Here is a 17,215-nt window from a genome sequence, read left to right on the forward strand (position 1 = left end):
GGCGTGGAGAGGAGGGGAGGCGCCGTCTCCGCGGGGCGCATGCGCGGCCGCGCACACCGCCCACTCCCTAAGCGCCCGGGGCTCGGCTCGAGCCGCGCGCCTGCGCAGTGAGAGGCGGGGAGGGGATGACGTAAGACGTACGACGTATGACGTGCGTGCGTGAAGCCCCGGTGCCTGGTGAGCAGGGGTGGGGGCAGGGTGGGCAAGGCCTCATAAGCCCTCTGAGGGCAAGGTGGGGATTATTATTATCATCCTCAATAATGATATATCAATCAATCAGTCGTATTTATTGAGCGCTTACTGTGTGCAGAGCACTGTACTAAGCGCTTGGGAAGTACAAGTTGGCAACATATAGAGACGGTCCCTACCCAACAGTGGGCTCAGACTTGACACCTGTCCACATGTTTTGTTCATTCATTCATTCATTCATACATTCATTCAATCGTATTTATTGAGCACTTACTGTGTGCAGAGCACTGTACTAAGCGCTTGGGAAGGACAAGTTGGCAACATCTAGAGACGGTCCCTACCCAACAGTGGGCTCAGACTTGACACCTGTCCCTATGTTTTGTTCATTCATTCATTCAATCGTATTTATTGAGCGCTTACTGTGTGCAGAGCACTGTACTAAGCGCTTGGGAAGGACAAGTTGGCAACATCTAGAGACAGTCCCTACCCAACAGTGGGCTCAGACTTGACACCTGTCCACATGTTTTGTTCATTCATTCCTTCATTCAGTCGTATTTATTGAGCGCTTACTGTGTGCAGAGCACTGGACTAAGCGCTTGGGAAGGACAATTTGGCAACATGTAGAGACAGTCCCTACCCAACAGTGGGCTCACAGTCTAGAAGGGGGAGACAGCAAACAAAACATATTAAAAGAATAAAATAGATAGAATAAATATGTACAAGTAAAATTGTTTTGTTGTCTGTCTCCCCATTCTAGACTGGGAGCCCGTTGTTGGATAGGGACCGTCTCTACAGGTTGCCAACTTGTACTTCCCAAGCGCTTGGTACAGTGCTCTGCACACGGTAAGCGCTCAATAAATACGATTGATGATGTACAAGTAAAATTGTTTTGTTGTCTGTCTCCCCCTTCTAGACTGTGAGCCCGTTGTTGGGTAGGGACCGTCTCTGTAGGTTGCCAACTTGTACTTCCCAAGCGCTTAGTACAGTGCTCTGCACACAGTAATAATAATAATAATGGCATTTATTAAGCGCTTACTACGTGGAAAGCACTGTTCTAAACGCTGGGGAGGTGACAAGGTGATCAGGTTGTCCCATGGGGGGCTCACAGTCTTCATCCCCATTTTCCAGATGAGGGAACTGAGGCCCAGAGAAGTGAAGTGACTTGCCCAAAGTCCCACAGCTGACAATTGATGGAGCCTGAATTATGAACCCCTGACCTCTGACTCCAAAGCCCGGGCTCTTTCCACTGAGCCACACTGCTTCCCTGTTCTAATAGCTTGTACATATTTTCTATTTATTTTGTTAATGATGTGTATCTAGCTTTACTTCTGTTTATTCTGACGACTTGACACCTGTCCACATGTTTCGTTTCTCCCCCTTCTAGACTGTGAGCCCGTTGTTGGGTAGGGACCGGCTCTATATGTTGCCAACTTGTAATAATAATAATAATGGCATTTATTAAGCGCTTACTATTTGCAAAGCACTGTTCTAAGTGCTGAACGTCCCAAGCGCTTAATCCAGTGCTCTGCACACAGTAGGCGCTCCATAAATATGAATGAATTAAGCACTTACTATGTGCCAAGCACTGTTCTAAGCGCTGATGTCGGCCAGGCTTACCTCAACCTTCACGTCCCCCGGTAAAGCAGAAGCAGTGTGGCATAGTGGTTAGAGGCCAGCCCTGGAGGCCGAAGGGCTGTCCCACGTGGGGCTCACAGTCTTAATCCCCATTTTACAGAAGAGATAACTGAGGCATGGAGAAGTTGTGACCGGCCCAAGGTCACCCAGCAGACAGGCATGGGCATTCTGTGTACATTCTGATGTATAAATTGATACCTGAGAGATACAGAGCAGAGGAATCGACACCCTGAAAACAAACTGCGCCTTGCATCAAAACTGTAAATAAATTATGGGGGCTTCACATTTTCTTGCTACTCTGACCCAAACACAAGCTTAAGTCTTTTCCAAAATAAAGGAATACAGACTGAGAGTCACATCTTTCTACAGATCCGGTGCCTCGTCAGAATTCACGGACTGAAGTTAAAGATGGCAGAAGAAGATGATTATATGTCTGATGCCTTTATTAACATTCAGTAAGTAAATGTTGCCTTTCTCATGTCACTAGGAATAACGTTTATTGATTGCTTATAGTGTGCAAATCACCATACTAGATTGTGAGCCCCATGAGGGACAGGGATTGTCTTTCTACTTATTCTCTCCCAGCACTTAGTACAGCGCTTCATAATGCTGTTACGACTACTGGGAAGAACCCAAGGTCATTGACCTACAAGAGGCTCACAATCCAAGAGAGGCGGTAGGGGAAAAGGAACAGTAGTTGGTTCATTCTTCAATTCATCACCCCTCCAATATGGACCTATCTATTTATTCTATTTATTTTATTTTGTTAGTACGTTTGGTTTTTTTCTCTGTCTCCCCCTTTTAGACTGTGAGCCCAATGTTGGGTAGGGACTGTCTCTATATGTTGCCAATTTGTACTTCCCAAGTGCTTAGTACAGTGCTCTGCACATAGTAAGCGCACAATAAATATGATTGATTGATTGATTGACCTCCCTCTTCTAATTATTCGTACAGTCGTATTTATTGAGCGCTTACGGTGTGCGGAGCGCTGCACTAAGTGCTTGGAAAGTACAGTTCGGCACCAGAGACAATCCCTACCCACAGTCTAGAAAGGGGGAGAAAGGACCTCCCGCTTCTAATTATCCTAACCTTCCCGTCAGTCCAAGTTTAGGGAAGGCTGACAGGAGGATGGAAATGACCTCAGTCCACAAGCCTCTCCCCTTTGTGAAGCCTTGATGGAGAGGAGGATTTGAGCACAGTGGGCTCACAGTCTCAAAGGGGGAGACAGAGAACAAAACCAAACATACTAACAAAATAAAATGAATAGAATAGATATGTACAAGTAAAATAAATAAATAAATAGAGTAATAAATATGTAGAAAACATATATACATATATACAGGTGCTGTGGGGAAGGGAAGGAGGTAAGTTTGAAAGAAAAACAAGGTAGGTTTGTAGCCCCTAAGTCCTACGTGTAGTTAGCAAGCACAGCAGTAGCTGTAAGAGAAAATAACCAACATCAGAGAGCAGGGGTATCGCTGGTGGCAATTTTGTATGGTGGATTAAGCCAAATTGTTATTAAAATCCCTGTATATGTTTCATATGTTTGTATATGCGTCGTCAGTATCAGCAGTAGCATAGCACTGTACTGGCTGTTTGGGGTTCATACAAAAGCAATAAAATAATAATAATAACGATGGCATTTATTCAGCGCTTACTATGTGCAAAGCACTTTTCTAAGCGCTGGGGAGGTTACGGGGTGATGAGGTTGTCCCACGGAGGGCTCACAGTCTTCATCCCCATTTTACAGATGAGGGAACTCAGGCCCAGAGAAGTGAAGTGACTTGCCCAAAATCACACAGCTGACAATTGGCGGAGCTGGGACTTGAACCCATGACCTCTGACTCCAAAGCCCGGGCTCTTTCCCTCCTTCCCTTCCCCACAGCACCTGTATATACGTATATATGTTTGTACATATTTATTAGTCTATTTATTTATTTATTTTACTTGTACATATCTATTCCATTTATTTTATTTTGTTAGTATGTTTGGTTTTGTTCTCTGTCTCCCCCTTTTAGACTGTGAGCCCACTGTTGGGTAGGGACTGTCTCTATATGTTGCCAACTTGTACTTCCCAAGCGCTTAGGACAGTGCTCTGCACACAGTAAGCGCTCAATAAATACAATTGATTGATTGATTGATTTCCCACTGAGGAGCAGTTCTGGCCCTTGGGAGATTTACAGTCTCATGTGGTTACTCCATATCCATCCTGGTTACTTGGGAATTTCTGAATTTGTTTTGGGGACATGTAATAGGGAGTTATTGGTTATTCAGTTCAGTAGTTTAGCTGCCCATTAATTCTGAGCGCTAAGCAGCATCCCACACCAGCTCTGGGAAAGGTTTAAGAAGAGTTAGTCAATAATGTACCATTTGCTACTTCCTAGTATCATGTAAGAAGTCTGGCAGTGTGAATCAGAATTCATTTCAGTTTTATACAATTTTAGCGAACTAAAAGGCCCAAGACCTCTTTGAGGGCATCAAGAAGTGTCCCCCCATCTCCTGTCCTGCCTTGATTCAGCCTCCTTGGTGACCTCCCTGCCTCCTGTCTCTTCCCACTCCAGTCCATACTCCACTCTGCTGCCCGGGTCATTTTCCTTCAAAAACATTCAGACCATGGTTCCCCCCTCCTCAAGAAACTCCAGTGGTTGCCCATCTACCTCCGCATCCAACGAAAACTCCTCACCACTGGCTCAGCGCTTAGAACAGTGCTTTGCACATAGTAAGCGCTTAACAAATGCCATTATTATTATCATTTAAAGCAGTCCATCACCTTGCCCCCTCCTACCTCACGTCACTACTCTATTACAACTCAGCCCGCACTCTTCATTTCTCTATTGCAAACCTTCTCACTGTACCTCGATCTTGTCTGTCTCGCTGCCGACCTCTCGCTCTCATCCTGCCTATGGCCAGGAGCACCCTCCATCCCCTCATATCAGACAGATAATTGCTCTCCCCCACTTCAAAACCTTACTCAAGGCAAATCTCCTCCAAGAAGCCCTCCTCTCCTCTTCTTCCACTCCCTTCTGCATCACCCTGACTTGCTCCCGTCATTCATCTTCCCTCTCAGCCCCACAGCACTTATGTATATATCTGTAATTAATTTATTTACGTATACTAATGTCTGTCTCTCCTTCTGGACCGTGAGCCTGTTGTGGGCAGGGAATGTGTCTGTTTCTTGTTGTACTCTCCCAAGTGCTTAGTACAGTGCTGGGCTCAGAGTAAGGACTCAATCAATACAATTGAATGAATGAATGAATCTCTGGGAGTCAAGGCACAAAAGTGAATCTGAGTCTCCATCATCATCATCAATCGTATTTATTGAGCGCTTACTATGTGCAGAGCACTGTCTTAAGCGCTTGGAAAGTACAAATTGGCAACATATAGAGACAGTCCCTACCCAACAGTGGGCTCACAGTCTAAAAGGGGGAGACAGAGAACAAAACCAAACATACTAACAAAATAAAATGAATAGAATAGATATGTACAAGTAAAATAAATAGAGTAATAAATATGTACAAACATATATACATATATACAGGTGCTGTGGGGAAGGGAAGGAGGTAAGATGGGGGGATGGAGAGGGGGACGAGGGGGAGAGGAAGGAGGATGGCAGGTGGATAAGTGCTTCACTCTTGGGCACAGGGTAAGGACTCAATAAATACAATTTAATGAATGAATCTCTGGGAGTCAAGGCATAAAAGTGAATCCGAGTCTCCATGGCGGGTGGATAAGTGCTTCACTCTGCCCCTGGTTATCCGAATCCATAATACTTGTGAGAAGCTTCAGTGACGCCCCGTTTTCTCACAGTCTTATAATTAGAAAACTCTTCCTAATGTCTAGTCAATCAATCATTTGTGTTTATTGAGCACTTGCCATATGCCGAGCACTGTACTAAGCGCTTGGGAGAGCACAACGGAATTAGCAGATATGTTCGCTACCCATACCGAACTTACAGTCAAATAAAAAACACCCTTGCTGCAGTATAAACCTCTTTTTGTCTTGATCAGATTTTTTAAAACCCCCCTTTGTTCCACTCTGTAACTATTAACTTTTTGGTGATTACTGTTACTTAGAGAAGATGTCAGGCCAGGAATACCAATGCTGAGGCGAATCAAAGAAGTTCGTCAGAAAGAAGAAAAGCACCGGGAAGCTAACCTGAAAAACAGGCAGAAGAGTTTGAAAGAAGAGGAGCAAGAAAGACGTGACACCGTGTTGAAAAATGCCATAGGCAATGAAAACAAGGGGTTTGCTTTACTTCAGAAAATGGGGTACAAAAGCGGACAGGCTCTTGGCAAGCATGGTAAGTTAAGTTTTGAAAGATTAATAATAATAATAATAATAATGATGCCATTTGTTAAGCGCTTACTATGTGCAAAGCACTGTTCTAAGCGCTGGGGGGGATACAGTGTGATCAAGTTGTCCCACGTGGGGCTCACAGTCTTAATCCCCATTTTTACAGGTGAGGGAACTGAGGCTCAGAGAAGTTAAGTGACTTGCCCAAGGTCACACAGCAGACTTGTGGTGGAGTCGGGATTCGAACCCATGACCTCTGACTCCAAAGCCCGGCCTCTTTCCACTGAGCCACGCTGCTTCTCTAGACCTTCTCATCCACCACACAGGTTTTTGGGGGGTCCTGCTATCTTTAAGCGTTTGCCCAATTGCTCCAAAATGTCAGGATCTTATAGATATTTACCAATATAAGCACAATATAAGCAGCGTGGCTCGGTGGAAAGAGCCCGGGCTTTGGAGTCAGAGTTCATGCGTTCAAATCCCGGCTCTGCCAGTTGTCAGCTGTGTGACTTTGGGCAAGTCACTTCACTTCTCTGGGCCTCAGTGACCTCATCTGTAAAATGGGGATGAAGACTGTGAGCCCCCTGTGGGACAACCCGATCGCCTTGTAACCTCCCCAGCCCTTAGAACAGGGCTTTGCACATAGTAAGTGCTGATTTGTACATATTCTAATTATTTTATTTTGTTAATATGTTTTGTTTTGTTCTCTGTCTCCCCCTTCTAGACTGTGAGCCCACTGTTGGGAAGGGACCGTCTCTATATGTTGCCAACTTGTACTTCCCAAGTGCTTAGTCCAGTGCTCTGCACACAGTAAGCGCTCAATAAATACGATTGAATGAATGAATAAATGCCATCATTGTTATCATTATTATTATTATAACGTGCTTTCATTGTTTGAAACAATGCCTGAGGAATTAGGGAACCTTCTTCCCAAAATGCGGGTCTGCCTGGATACAGCGTAAAGTGGTATCAGAAAAAACGCTGTATGCCTGCAGGCAGTGGTGGCCAAAGCATGAATAGCGTAGCTCAATTTTTATTTTATTTTTTATGGTATTTGTTAAGCTCTTACTATGTGCCAGTCACTCCACTAAATGCTGGGGGAGGCACAAGCTTATCAGTCCCTGAGCCACATGGAGCTCACGGTCTTAATCCCCATTTTACAGATGAGGTAACTGAGGCGCAGAGAAGTGAAGTGTTTTGCCCAAGGTCACACAACAGACAAGCGGCGGAGGAGCGGGATTAGAACCCAGGTCCTTCTGACTTTCTGGCCCGTACTCCTAGACGATGCTGTTTTTTTCAGTGCAAGGTTCATCGTGAACCCAGAACAGTGCTTTGCACATAGTAAGCGCTTAATAAATGCCATTAAAAGAAAAAAACAAAAACCCAGCCTCTACATTAAAGGAGAGCCGACTGCGCCCACACTTACATTAGAGGAGCCAATCCACAAATCGGGAGGTAGACGACGTATAATTACGAGAGCTTTTTTCTTGTGAATCTTTGCTTTGGCCCTCGAACTTACCCGCTCTCTTGACTTTGGGTTCCTGCGATTTTGTCAGGGAAATGCAGTTTTCGATGAGGAATCTGAATGAATGAAACCGGCTGGGAATTAGACTTTTAGTGGGCACGGGAAGGTGGATTTGAACTTTCAGATTCTCAGTGCGATGGGTGTTTAAAAGTGAGTCAAGAGGATTAAGTGTAAGTCTCCTTCATCAGGAGAGAAAATTAAGTTCTGCTTGTTGTCTTTGTTCTGCTTCTCTTCCTCTTTAGGCGATGGCATTGTTGAACCCATTCCTCTCAACATCAAAACAGGTGTGTATGATATTCACAACCCATCTCTTTTAATTTCGTCCGCATAGCATTTAGGTTTAATCTGTGGCTGCTGTCACAAGGCAAGATTTACACTTGACTGCCTGCGCCAAACATATACGGACCTTTAATAAATACCATTGGATGGTGATATAGTAGTAGTAATAGAGTTACTAAGTGCTTACCTTGGGCAGAGCACTATACTAAGGTCTGGAAGAGAATAAATAAGGGAATCCCTGTCCCTTATGGGACGCTTATGTAATTAGGAGCTGGAAACACCATCAAATGCTTGTGTGGAAAATAATTACAGCATGGACTAGGGGAAGAAGAACTTCGTCAGGTTGAAATGCAAATAAATTTAAAATGGGACAGTATTCGTTATAATTTTAGGAAGGGGATGGAACCATTCCTGTTCTACTTCAGGTTGAAGTATGTTTTAGTCTTTGCCATTTTCTAAATACAGTCATGGATTTCAACAGTGGCCTCTTTTCATGAAGAATAAGCACTACCATCCATTTGTTCAGCCTTTGTATGTATTAAGAGGCAGGGCGATCGAATGAACTACGTATTCTTGGATAACCTTTAAATAGTAGAACTGGTGCCTAATTTTTATTTTGTTTTTTACTTTAAAATATAAACCGCAACACGTTCAGGGTTAAAGCCTGTCGATCTCACTGGAGATTTCCGTTTTGAGCAGGAAGAAGCGGCATTGGCCACGAAGCCTTAGTAAAGCGGAAAGCAGAGGAAGAGCTAGAAAACTACAGGAGAAAAGTCCACATGAAAAATCAAGCTGAAGAAAAAGCTGCAGATCAGTTCCGGTAACTTTATTGGCAAACTTTGTTGTATTATTCCGTAAATTTAATTCTGTATGTGAAACTCTTAATGTTTTGGTCTGGACTGAAAAAAAAAAAAGATCCTTTGGGATTTAAGATAGCCTTTAAAAGATTTTTTTTGTCTGTACGTTTGTATTCCTGCTAGGTTGTTCGCTCCCAAGCCGCTTGGCACAGAGTAACCACTCTAACTGATATTGTATGTTAAGGGACGTACAAAGGTTTAGAAATTGAAAAGGATTGCAGTGTCAATAATAATAATAATAGTAGCAATTATACTCTCCCAAGTGCTTAGTACAGTGCTTTACGGTGAGTACGCAATGACTGCGATTATTATTTTTATTATTATTATTATGCTGTTTGCTAGGGTCTCACTATACATCAAACACCGTTCTAAGGACTGGAATAGATACAAGTTAATCAGGTTGGACACGGCCCTTTTCCCACATGGGGCTCAAAGTCTAAGGAGGAAGAGAGAAATCACTGATCTATTTGTGTCCCCCAGACCGTAGAGCTGAGGGAACAGAGAAGTGGGAAGACCTAAGATGTGAAGCTCCTTGAGGGCAGGGATTGTGTCTGCCAATTTTATTGTATTGTACTCTCCTAAGCTCTTAGTTAATTGTGCTAATGTTCTGCACACACTAAGTGCTCAATAAGTATTGATTGGTTGGTGGTTGATTCCCCCTTTTAAACTGTGAGCCCACTGTTGGGTAGGGACTGTCTCTATATGCTGCCAACTTGTACTTCCCAAGCGCTTAGTACAGTGCTCTGCACACAGTAAGCGCTCAATAAATACGATTGATGATGATGAGGATTGAAAAACTCCCTTGTCTATTCCCTGGAGCATGCAGACGTGCTCTTTTTCCCTTTCTCTTACGGTATTTGTCATGCGCTTACTATGTGCCAAGCACTGGGGTAGATACAAAGCTAATCAGTTTGGATCTAGCAGAGAAGCAGCATGGCTCAGTGGAAAAGAGCCCAGGTTTTAGAGTCAGAGGTCGTGGGTTCAAATCCCGGCTCCGCCAATTGTCAGCTGTGTGACTTTGGGCAAGTCACTTCACTGGGCCTCAGTTCCCTCATCTGGAAAATGGGGGATTAAGACTGTGAGCCCCCCGTGGGACAACCTGATCACCTTGTCACCTCCCCAGCGCTTAGAACAGTGCTTTGCACATAGGAAGCGCTTAATAAATGCCATTATTATTATTATTATCTAATCCCTGTCCCACATTGGGCTCAGGTCTTAATCCGCATTTTACAGATGAGGTAACTGGGGCACAGAGAATAATAATAATAATTTTGGTATTTGTTAAGCACTTACTATGTGCAAAGCACTGTTCTAAGCGCTGGGGAGGATACAAGGTGATCAGGTTGTCCCATGTGGGGCTCACAGTCTTAATCCCCATTTTACAGATGAGGTAACTGAGGCCCAGAGAAGTGAAGTGACTTGCCCAAAGTCACACAGCTGACAAGCTGTATTGTATGTTAAGGGAGGTACAAAGGTTTAGAAATTGAAAAGGATTGCAGTGTCAATAATAATAATAATAATAATAGTAGCAATTATACTCTCTCAGGTGCTTAGTACAGTGCTTTACGGTGAGTACTCAATGAATGCGATTATTATTTTCGCATTCAAGCGAAATGACAAGCGGCGGAGCCGGGATTTGAACCCATGACCTCGGACTCCAAAGCCCGGGCTCTTTCCACTGAGCCCCGCTGCTTCCCCAAGTGAAGTGACCTGCCGAAAGTTGCACAGCAGACGGGTGGCAGAGCCAGGATTAGAACCCAGGTCCTTCCGTCTCCCAGCCCCTGCTCTAACCACGAGACCACACTGCTCTTAAAGCTATATATAACGTTAGTGTACAGAGTCCAGTTCTTTCTTCCAATTTGACATTTTTTTAACCGGTAATCTTTTTCTAGTACTTGGATGTATAAAGCTGGCATATATACGTTTGACGTGAATGGAATTTCTTCTCATTTGAACAGAATGCGATTCAAAAGTAAACAAGAAGAGCTTAAATTAGAAGGGGACCTGAGGAGAAGCCAGCGAGCCTGCCAGCAATTAGACACCCAGAAGGTGGGCCTCAGATATTTAACATGTTCAAATATGCCTATAGAAATCGTCAAACTCCATGAGCTATTTTACAGGACTAGAATCCTTTGAATCAAACAATCAGTGGTATTTATTGAGTGCCTTATTACGGTGCGGAACACTGTACTAAGCACTTGGGAGAGTACACTACAACAGAATTAGCAGAGCGTTCCCTGCCCGTATTTGAAGACACTCTTCAAATTTGGCTTACCAAATTCTCACCCACTGTGAGGGCGTCTACAGTCCAGAAAGAACAACTGAGGCACCAAGGAAGTGGGTGGGGGAAGAACACAGGCCTTGGGAGTCCGAAAGGACCTGGGTTCTAGTCCCGGCTCCCCCACTTGTCTGCTGTGTGACGTCGGGAAAGTCCCTCCCTTTCTCTGTGCTGCAGTAACCTCATCTGTAAAATGGGGATTTAGATTGGGACGTGAATTTTGTCCAGCCTGATTGCCTTGTATCCGCCCAGTTCTTGGCACATGGTAAGCCCTTCATTCAGTCATATTTATTGAGCACTTACTGTGTGCAAAGCACTGTACTAAGTGCCTGGGAGAGTAGCTCAATGGAAAGAGCCCGGGCCGTCTAGACTGTGAGCCCACTGTTGGGTAGCGACCCTCTCTATATGTTGCCAACTAGTCCTTCCCAAGCGCTTAGTCCAGTGCTCTGCACACAGTAAGCGCTCAGTAAATACGATTGAATGAATGAATGGAGTCAGAGTTCATGGGTTCAAATCCCAGCTCCGCCAATTGTCAGCTGTGTGACTTTGGGCAAGTCACTTCACTTCTCTGGGCCTCAGTACCCTCATCTGTAAAATGGGGATTAATTCATTCAGTTGTAGTTATTCTGATTAAGACTGTGAGCCCCCCGTGGGACAACCTGATCACCTTGTAACCTCCCCAGTGCTTAGAACAGTGCTGTGCACATAGTAAGCGCTTAATAAATGCCATCATTATTATTATAATTATTTGATAATATTCTTATTAATAATTAAAAATTAATAATTAATATGGTATTATTGTTATTACAATACAAATACCATTTTTTTTTAAAAAAAAAAGGCGAGCTGCCCCTCCCCGCCACTCACCTCTGCAAGCTCAGCTTTCCGCTCTGGACCACCGCCAGCACGCTTGGCAGTCACCAACAACTTCATGTCCTTTTCTGTTTAATTACAGTTTATTAGTTTGCTAATCATTGTACAAATTGTTAATTAGCGATTTGCAATTTTAATAGATTGAGCCGTGTGAAATCCATCATCCATTCATATTGAGCACTTACTGTGTGCACAGCATTATAGTAAGCGCTTGGGAGAGTACAATATAATTACCTACCCAAATAAAGGATCCATCCCATAGTATTGAGTTTAACATGCTGCTTCTAGAAAGATATTTTTAAAAACTACTTTGCTTTTCAGACTGTTTTAAAACAGTGAGCACTTAAATTACTTTTTGTCCCTAATAATAACGATAGCATTTATTAAGTGCTTGCTATGTGCAAAGCACTGTTCTAAGTGCTGGAACACCAATTAATTTTTGTAGATAAATCTTTTTAAAGTGTTGGAATAAAAGTCCTTGATTTGTAAAGAATGCAGGGCTACCTAGCTAATACAAATTAACGCGCTCCCGTTGAGTTTTCATCAGTGCTACTGGGATATTTTTCGTAAGGTGTAATGTAAAACTGTGCTTGTTAAAAAGGATATTGAAGTTCCCAGGGAACCCTGGTACTGGACAGTCCCTGAAAAGGAGGAACAGGAGAATGAAGAGGAAGAGGAAAAAGAAAAAGAAAAGGAAGATGATGAATGTGATAGTGACGATTTAAGCGTGAGTTGATCTATCAATCAGTGGTATTTATTGAGTGCTTTTTGTGTGCAGAGCAATGAACCAAGTGCTTGGAAGAGTACTATAGACATGATCCCTGTCGTTAAAGAACTTACAATTTGGCATTATGAAGACATTTGTGTTTTGTAACTCACATCGGTAACTGTTCTCTCAGCGAAATAAAGAAAGGGAAATTACGCGTTGAGACAGGTGACATGGATAAATAAAATTCACGGATAATCCAGAACAGTACTAATAACAGGTAAAGGGGAGTAAAGCATTTAAACAGGTGACATGGATAAATAAAATTGACAGATAATCCAGAAGAGAATTAATAGCAAGTAATAAATTTCACTTTCCCTATCCCCCCTCTGAGTAGGTCCGCTAAGCGATAATGAAAAAGCCAAAAAGGGGAGAAGCCAAGATACTGGCTAATCCACAGACTAGATGACTTTAATAATTGAGTTCACTTTTCCGTTTGTATCACTCCACCCAGCTGAAATCCTGTAATCACTTCTTCCTGAGAAAAGGATGAATTTGAACCCAGTCAAAGGTATTTCACCTTTAACCACACCTGGAAGGCTGCTAAAAATCCACAAACTGAAACTGGTCATCATTAGTTAATTTCTAATTGCGATAGGCACCAATTGTTGTTACTCTTCCTGGTCGTGGTAGATCATTTAAGGAACTAATTTCTAATCGCGATAGACACCTATTGTGGTTACTCTTCCTGGTCATGGTACATCATTTAAGGAACTAATTTCTAATCACGATAGACACGTATTGTAACCTCTTCCTCTCTCTCGTGCTTTCAGGAAAGGAATTAGGAGGGAATTGGTTAGGATACAGCTGTTTAAGAGAGGTGTGACAGTCAGTATGTTGACTAAAGGTTCTCTGAATCATATTATCCAAGATAGCTCTCCGAATCCAGAAATTTAAATTAAGTGAGATTTTTTTCTTCCTGGTCAAGCCTTCCAGCCTCATCATTCGTCCTGTCTTTGAGAAAATTAAAAATAGTAGAAGTCCAAAAGAAATTTATCCAAACACTAAACGCGTAGGACCAGAGTAAGTGGCAAGTTACTGAAGCAGAAGCCGCAGCAGGTGAGAGATGATTTCCAGCCCAGTCCACTAAGGTTCGTTTCTGTAAAATAAGGGAGCAGTTGTTTTTGCGTGATCCCTGCAGGAAAGGTTGAGCAACTCAAGTAGCTAACAGATGGATCTTGACATTTGCCACTCTTTGCATCATCAGTAAGTTCTATTACAGTGTAAAATTCTCTGGGCTTTTTCTTCTAGGTAGTGGAAAAACTACAAATACTCACCAGCTACTTAAGAGAAAAACATCAATACTGTATTTGGTGTGGAACTGCCTATGAGGGTAAGTTGCTCTTAAGTTGCTGTAAAGACATAAAATGAGAATTTAAATACTGTATTTGATGTGGAACTGCACATGAGGGTAAGTTGCTCTTAAGTTGCTGTAAAGACATAAAATGAGAATTTAAATACTGTATTTGGTGTGGAACTGCATATGAGGGTAAGTTGCTCTGAAGTTGCTGTAAAGACATAAAATGAGAATTTAAATACTGGTGCTTTGCAGTTATTAGAGTGGGTAATCAATGCTTCAAGCTGTAAAGTCTGTCAGTTCTATAAAAATAAATATAGGAAGGCACTTAAATAAAATAAGTGATGTAGCCTGCAGCTGGACCAACTTATACCACGGAGAACTGGACTAAATGTGGTCCATACGATCACTCACTATGAATCCGTTACCATTTTATTGACTTATCTGAATTCTTTTCCTTCTGATGCAGATGAAGAAGATTTGTCTTCAAATTGTCCTGGACCAACTTCTGCAGATCACGATTAAAAGCCAACATGGATAACTTTATTTCCCAGCAGTTTGGGGGGTTTTTTTAAGCCCCCATATGACACTCAGTGTGGGAAATTTCAGAGACTTGGTGGAGAGGGTTTTTTCTTTTCATATACAAGAAACAGAAATTTTCTTTGTAAAAACTTATGATTATTTTTAGTCCTGTTTTAAAACTGGGGAAAAAAAACAAGTTAAAGTCTCTGTTTTTATTCTGGTTTGGCAGCCAGCAAACTGTGTGTTCTACCAGGTCAACCAAGGGTTCTCTAGTTGCCCAATTAAATCAGTGAATAGTATTTATTGAACTTTCACTTTGTGCAGAGCAGTGGGCTATGCGCTGGGAGTGTTCAATACAACACAAGGTGATTATGGAGATGCTAATAAGACTTGTGAGCTCGAATAATTTGTGCAGCCACTGTTACCAATCTAGTGGGAGGCTTTGAAACAAAGTAATCAAGAATATGGCACAGAATTTATTTTATTCATCACTGCTTTGTACCGTACGTAACTATTAAAGTTCACAAGAGAATGGCTAATAAATGTTGTATTAAGGACTTGGTTCATATATTTAGGGGGCAGTGGGCCACACTTTTCCCTTACGATTTAATGTCTAAATTATTTTCATGTCATCCCTATAAAATGGTCAGTCTAGGACCACGTAGGGCGAGGAAAGAAGTCTTATTTCGAGGATATAGGATGAGAAGTTACTGCATTTCCTGGCCACAGGAAAAAATAGATGTATTTTCAAAGAAATCATGGAATAGATTATGGAAACTCGCAGGTCTAGGAGATCTAGACCATTAGGTTTTAGGGACCTTAGCATTCTATAAAGGAAAGCAAACATTAATTTTAGACTTATCTGGTTGTAGTAACCGGTCTGCATCCATGCCCTCACTCACCTTCTTGCCCTGCGAAATCGGGGGCAGACTGGGAGAGGATGGGGATGATTCGGTGCAAGCCGTCACTAATGGAAAAACTCAAGGAAACATCCTACTGACTATTGGATACCTTGCACTCAAAGAAACCATACATAAGTGATTCAGGCCCAGTGAAAACCTTAGTAATTCATCGACAGTGTACAGACTTGAAGACACAGCAGAGTAGTCAGTTGTATTTATTGAGCGAATACTATGTGCACAGCACTGTACTAAGTGCTTGGGACAATACAGTATAACAATATAATAGACGCATTCCCTGTCCATAGGCTGCTGAGAGGGAATACCGAACACGGCAGTCAGGATTGCGGGGCCCACGTTGACCTTTTGAGCCACACAGACACACAATCATAGATAAACTTCACTGGCAAAGGCGCCTTCTAAGTCCACGAAGCGCCACCGTGTATATAATACTTCTTTTTAATGGTATTTCTTAAGCACTTACTAGGTGGCAGGCACTGTACCAAGCGCTGGCGTGGATTCAAGCTAATCAAGTTGGAAACGGACTGGGTACCACATGGAGGCTCACAGTCTTAACCCCCATTTTACAGGTGAGGTAATGGAGGCACGGAGAAATGAAGTGACTTGCCCAGGGTCACAAAGCAGACAAGTGGTGGAGCTGCAATTAGAACCCAGGTCCTCCTGTGCTCTATCCACTAGGTCATTGGGGGTGTGTGTATATATATCTATATATAGATATATAGATATATAGATATATATATAATAGCTGGTAGCTATAATCAAACACAACCGGATTTTTATATCTATGTTGTTGCTTTTATATATGTGTATGTGTGTGTGTGTGTATATGTGTATATATATATATATGTGTGTGTGTATATATATATATACACACACAATGTCATCCCTATATATATATATACATACACACACATATATAAAAACAACAACATAGATATAAAAATCCAGTTGTGTTTGATACAGCTACCAGCTAGCTGTAGAATATTCGGATATGTCTGGTAGCTCAATCACTCAAACACAACTGGATTTTTATATTATGTGTGTGTGTGTACGTGCACACACACATATATAAAAACAACAACATAGATATAAAAATCCAGTTGTGTTTGATTCAGCTACCAGCTGTAGAATATTCGGATATGTCTGGTAGCTGAACCACTCAAACACAACTGGATTTTTATATTGTGCGTGTGTGCGCGCACACACACATATATAAAAACAACAACATAGATATAAAAATCCAGTTGTGTTTGATTCAGCTACCAGCTGTAGAATATCCGGATATGTCTGGTAGCTGAATCACTCAAACACAACTGGATTTTTATATTGTGTGTGTGTGTGTGTGAGATATAAAATCCAGTTGTGTTCGAGTGATTCAGCTACCAGCTGTAGAATATTCGGATATTCCTGGACATACCTGAATGAGTAATGTAATGCAATTTTTCCGTATCAAGATCGTCAAAACTGTGAGCGCCATGGGGGACAGGGACTGTGTCCAACCTGATTACTTTGGATCCAGCCCAGTGCTTAGTGCAGTGCCTGGCACATTGCAAGTGCTTAAATATCACAATTATGATTATTATTATGGGATCTCTACTTTTTTTTGAGCTTTTTACACTGAAACAGTGCCACATTTCGTAACGGCGTAAAAAGCCTCCAAGGACGCTCACGTTCCTGGGGAGCTTTTTGGCAACATGTGGTGCTGGTTACAGGAGGACCAAGTGAAGGACTGCGCACAGTTTATTACAAACCATCACCACCAGTGGAAAACCAGTTCAGGCCTA

General features: G+C 42.5%; 1 protein-coding gene across 1 annotated transcript; it reads left to right on the plus strand.

The window, feature by feature from the left end:
• Positions 1-118: 118 nt before the first annotated feature.
• On the plus strand, positions 119-15,068 carry GPATCH11 (G-patch domain containing 11). The gene is made up of 9 exons (XM_038772543.1): positions 119-177; positions 2,194-2,279; positions 5,898-6,124; positions 7,882-7,923; positions 8,618-8,738; positions 10,734-10,824; positions 12,528-12,653; positions 13,944-14,025; positions 14,459-15,068. The coding sequence occupies exons 2-9, from the start codon at positions 2,233-2,235 to the stop codon at positions 14,512-14,514; spliced, it is 792 nt and encodes a 263-aa protein (XP_038628471.1). The 5' UTR covers positions 119-177; positions 2,194-2,232; the 3' UTR covers positions 14,515-15,068.
• Positions 15,069-17,215: the final 2,147 nt, after the last annotated feature.

The sequence above is a fragment of the Tachyglossus aculeatus genome, chromosome X1 (genome assembly GCF_015852505.1).
Source record: "Tachyglossus aculeatus isolate mTacAcu1 chromosome X1, mTacAcu1.pri, whole genome shotgun sequence".
NCBI classification, from domain to species: Eukaryota; Metazoa; Chordata; class Mammalia; order Monotremata; family Tachyglossidae; genus Tachyglossus; species Tachyglossus aculeatus.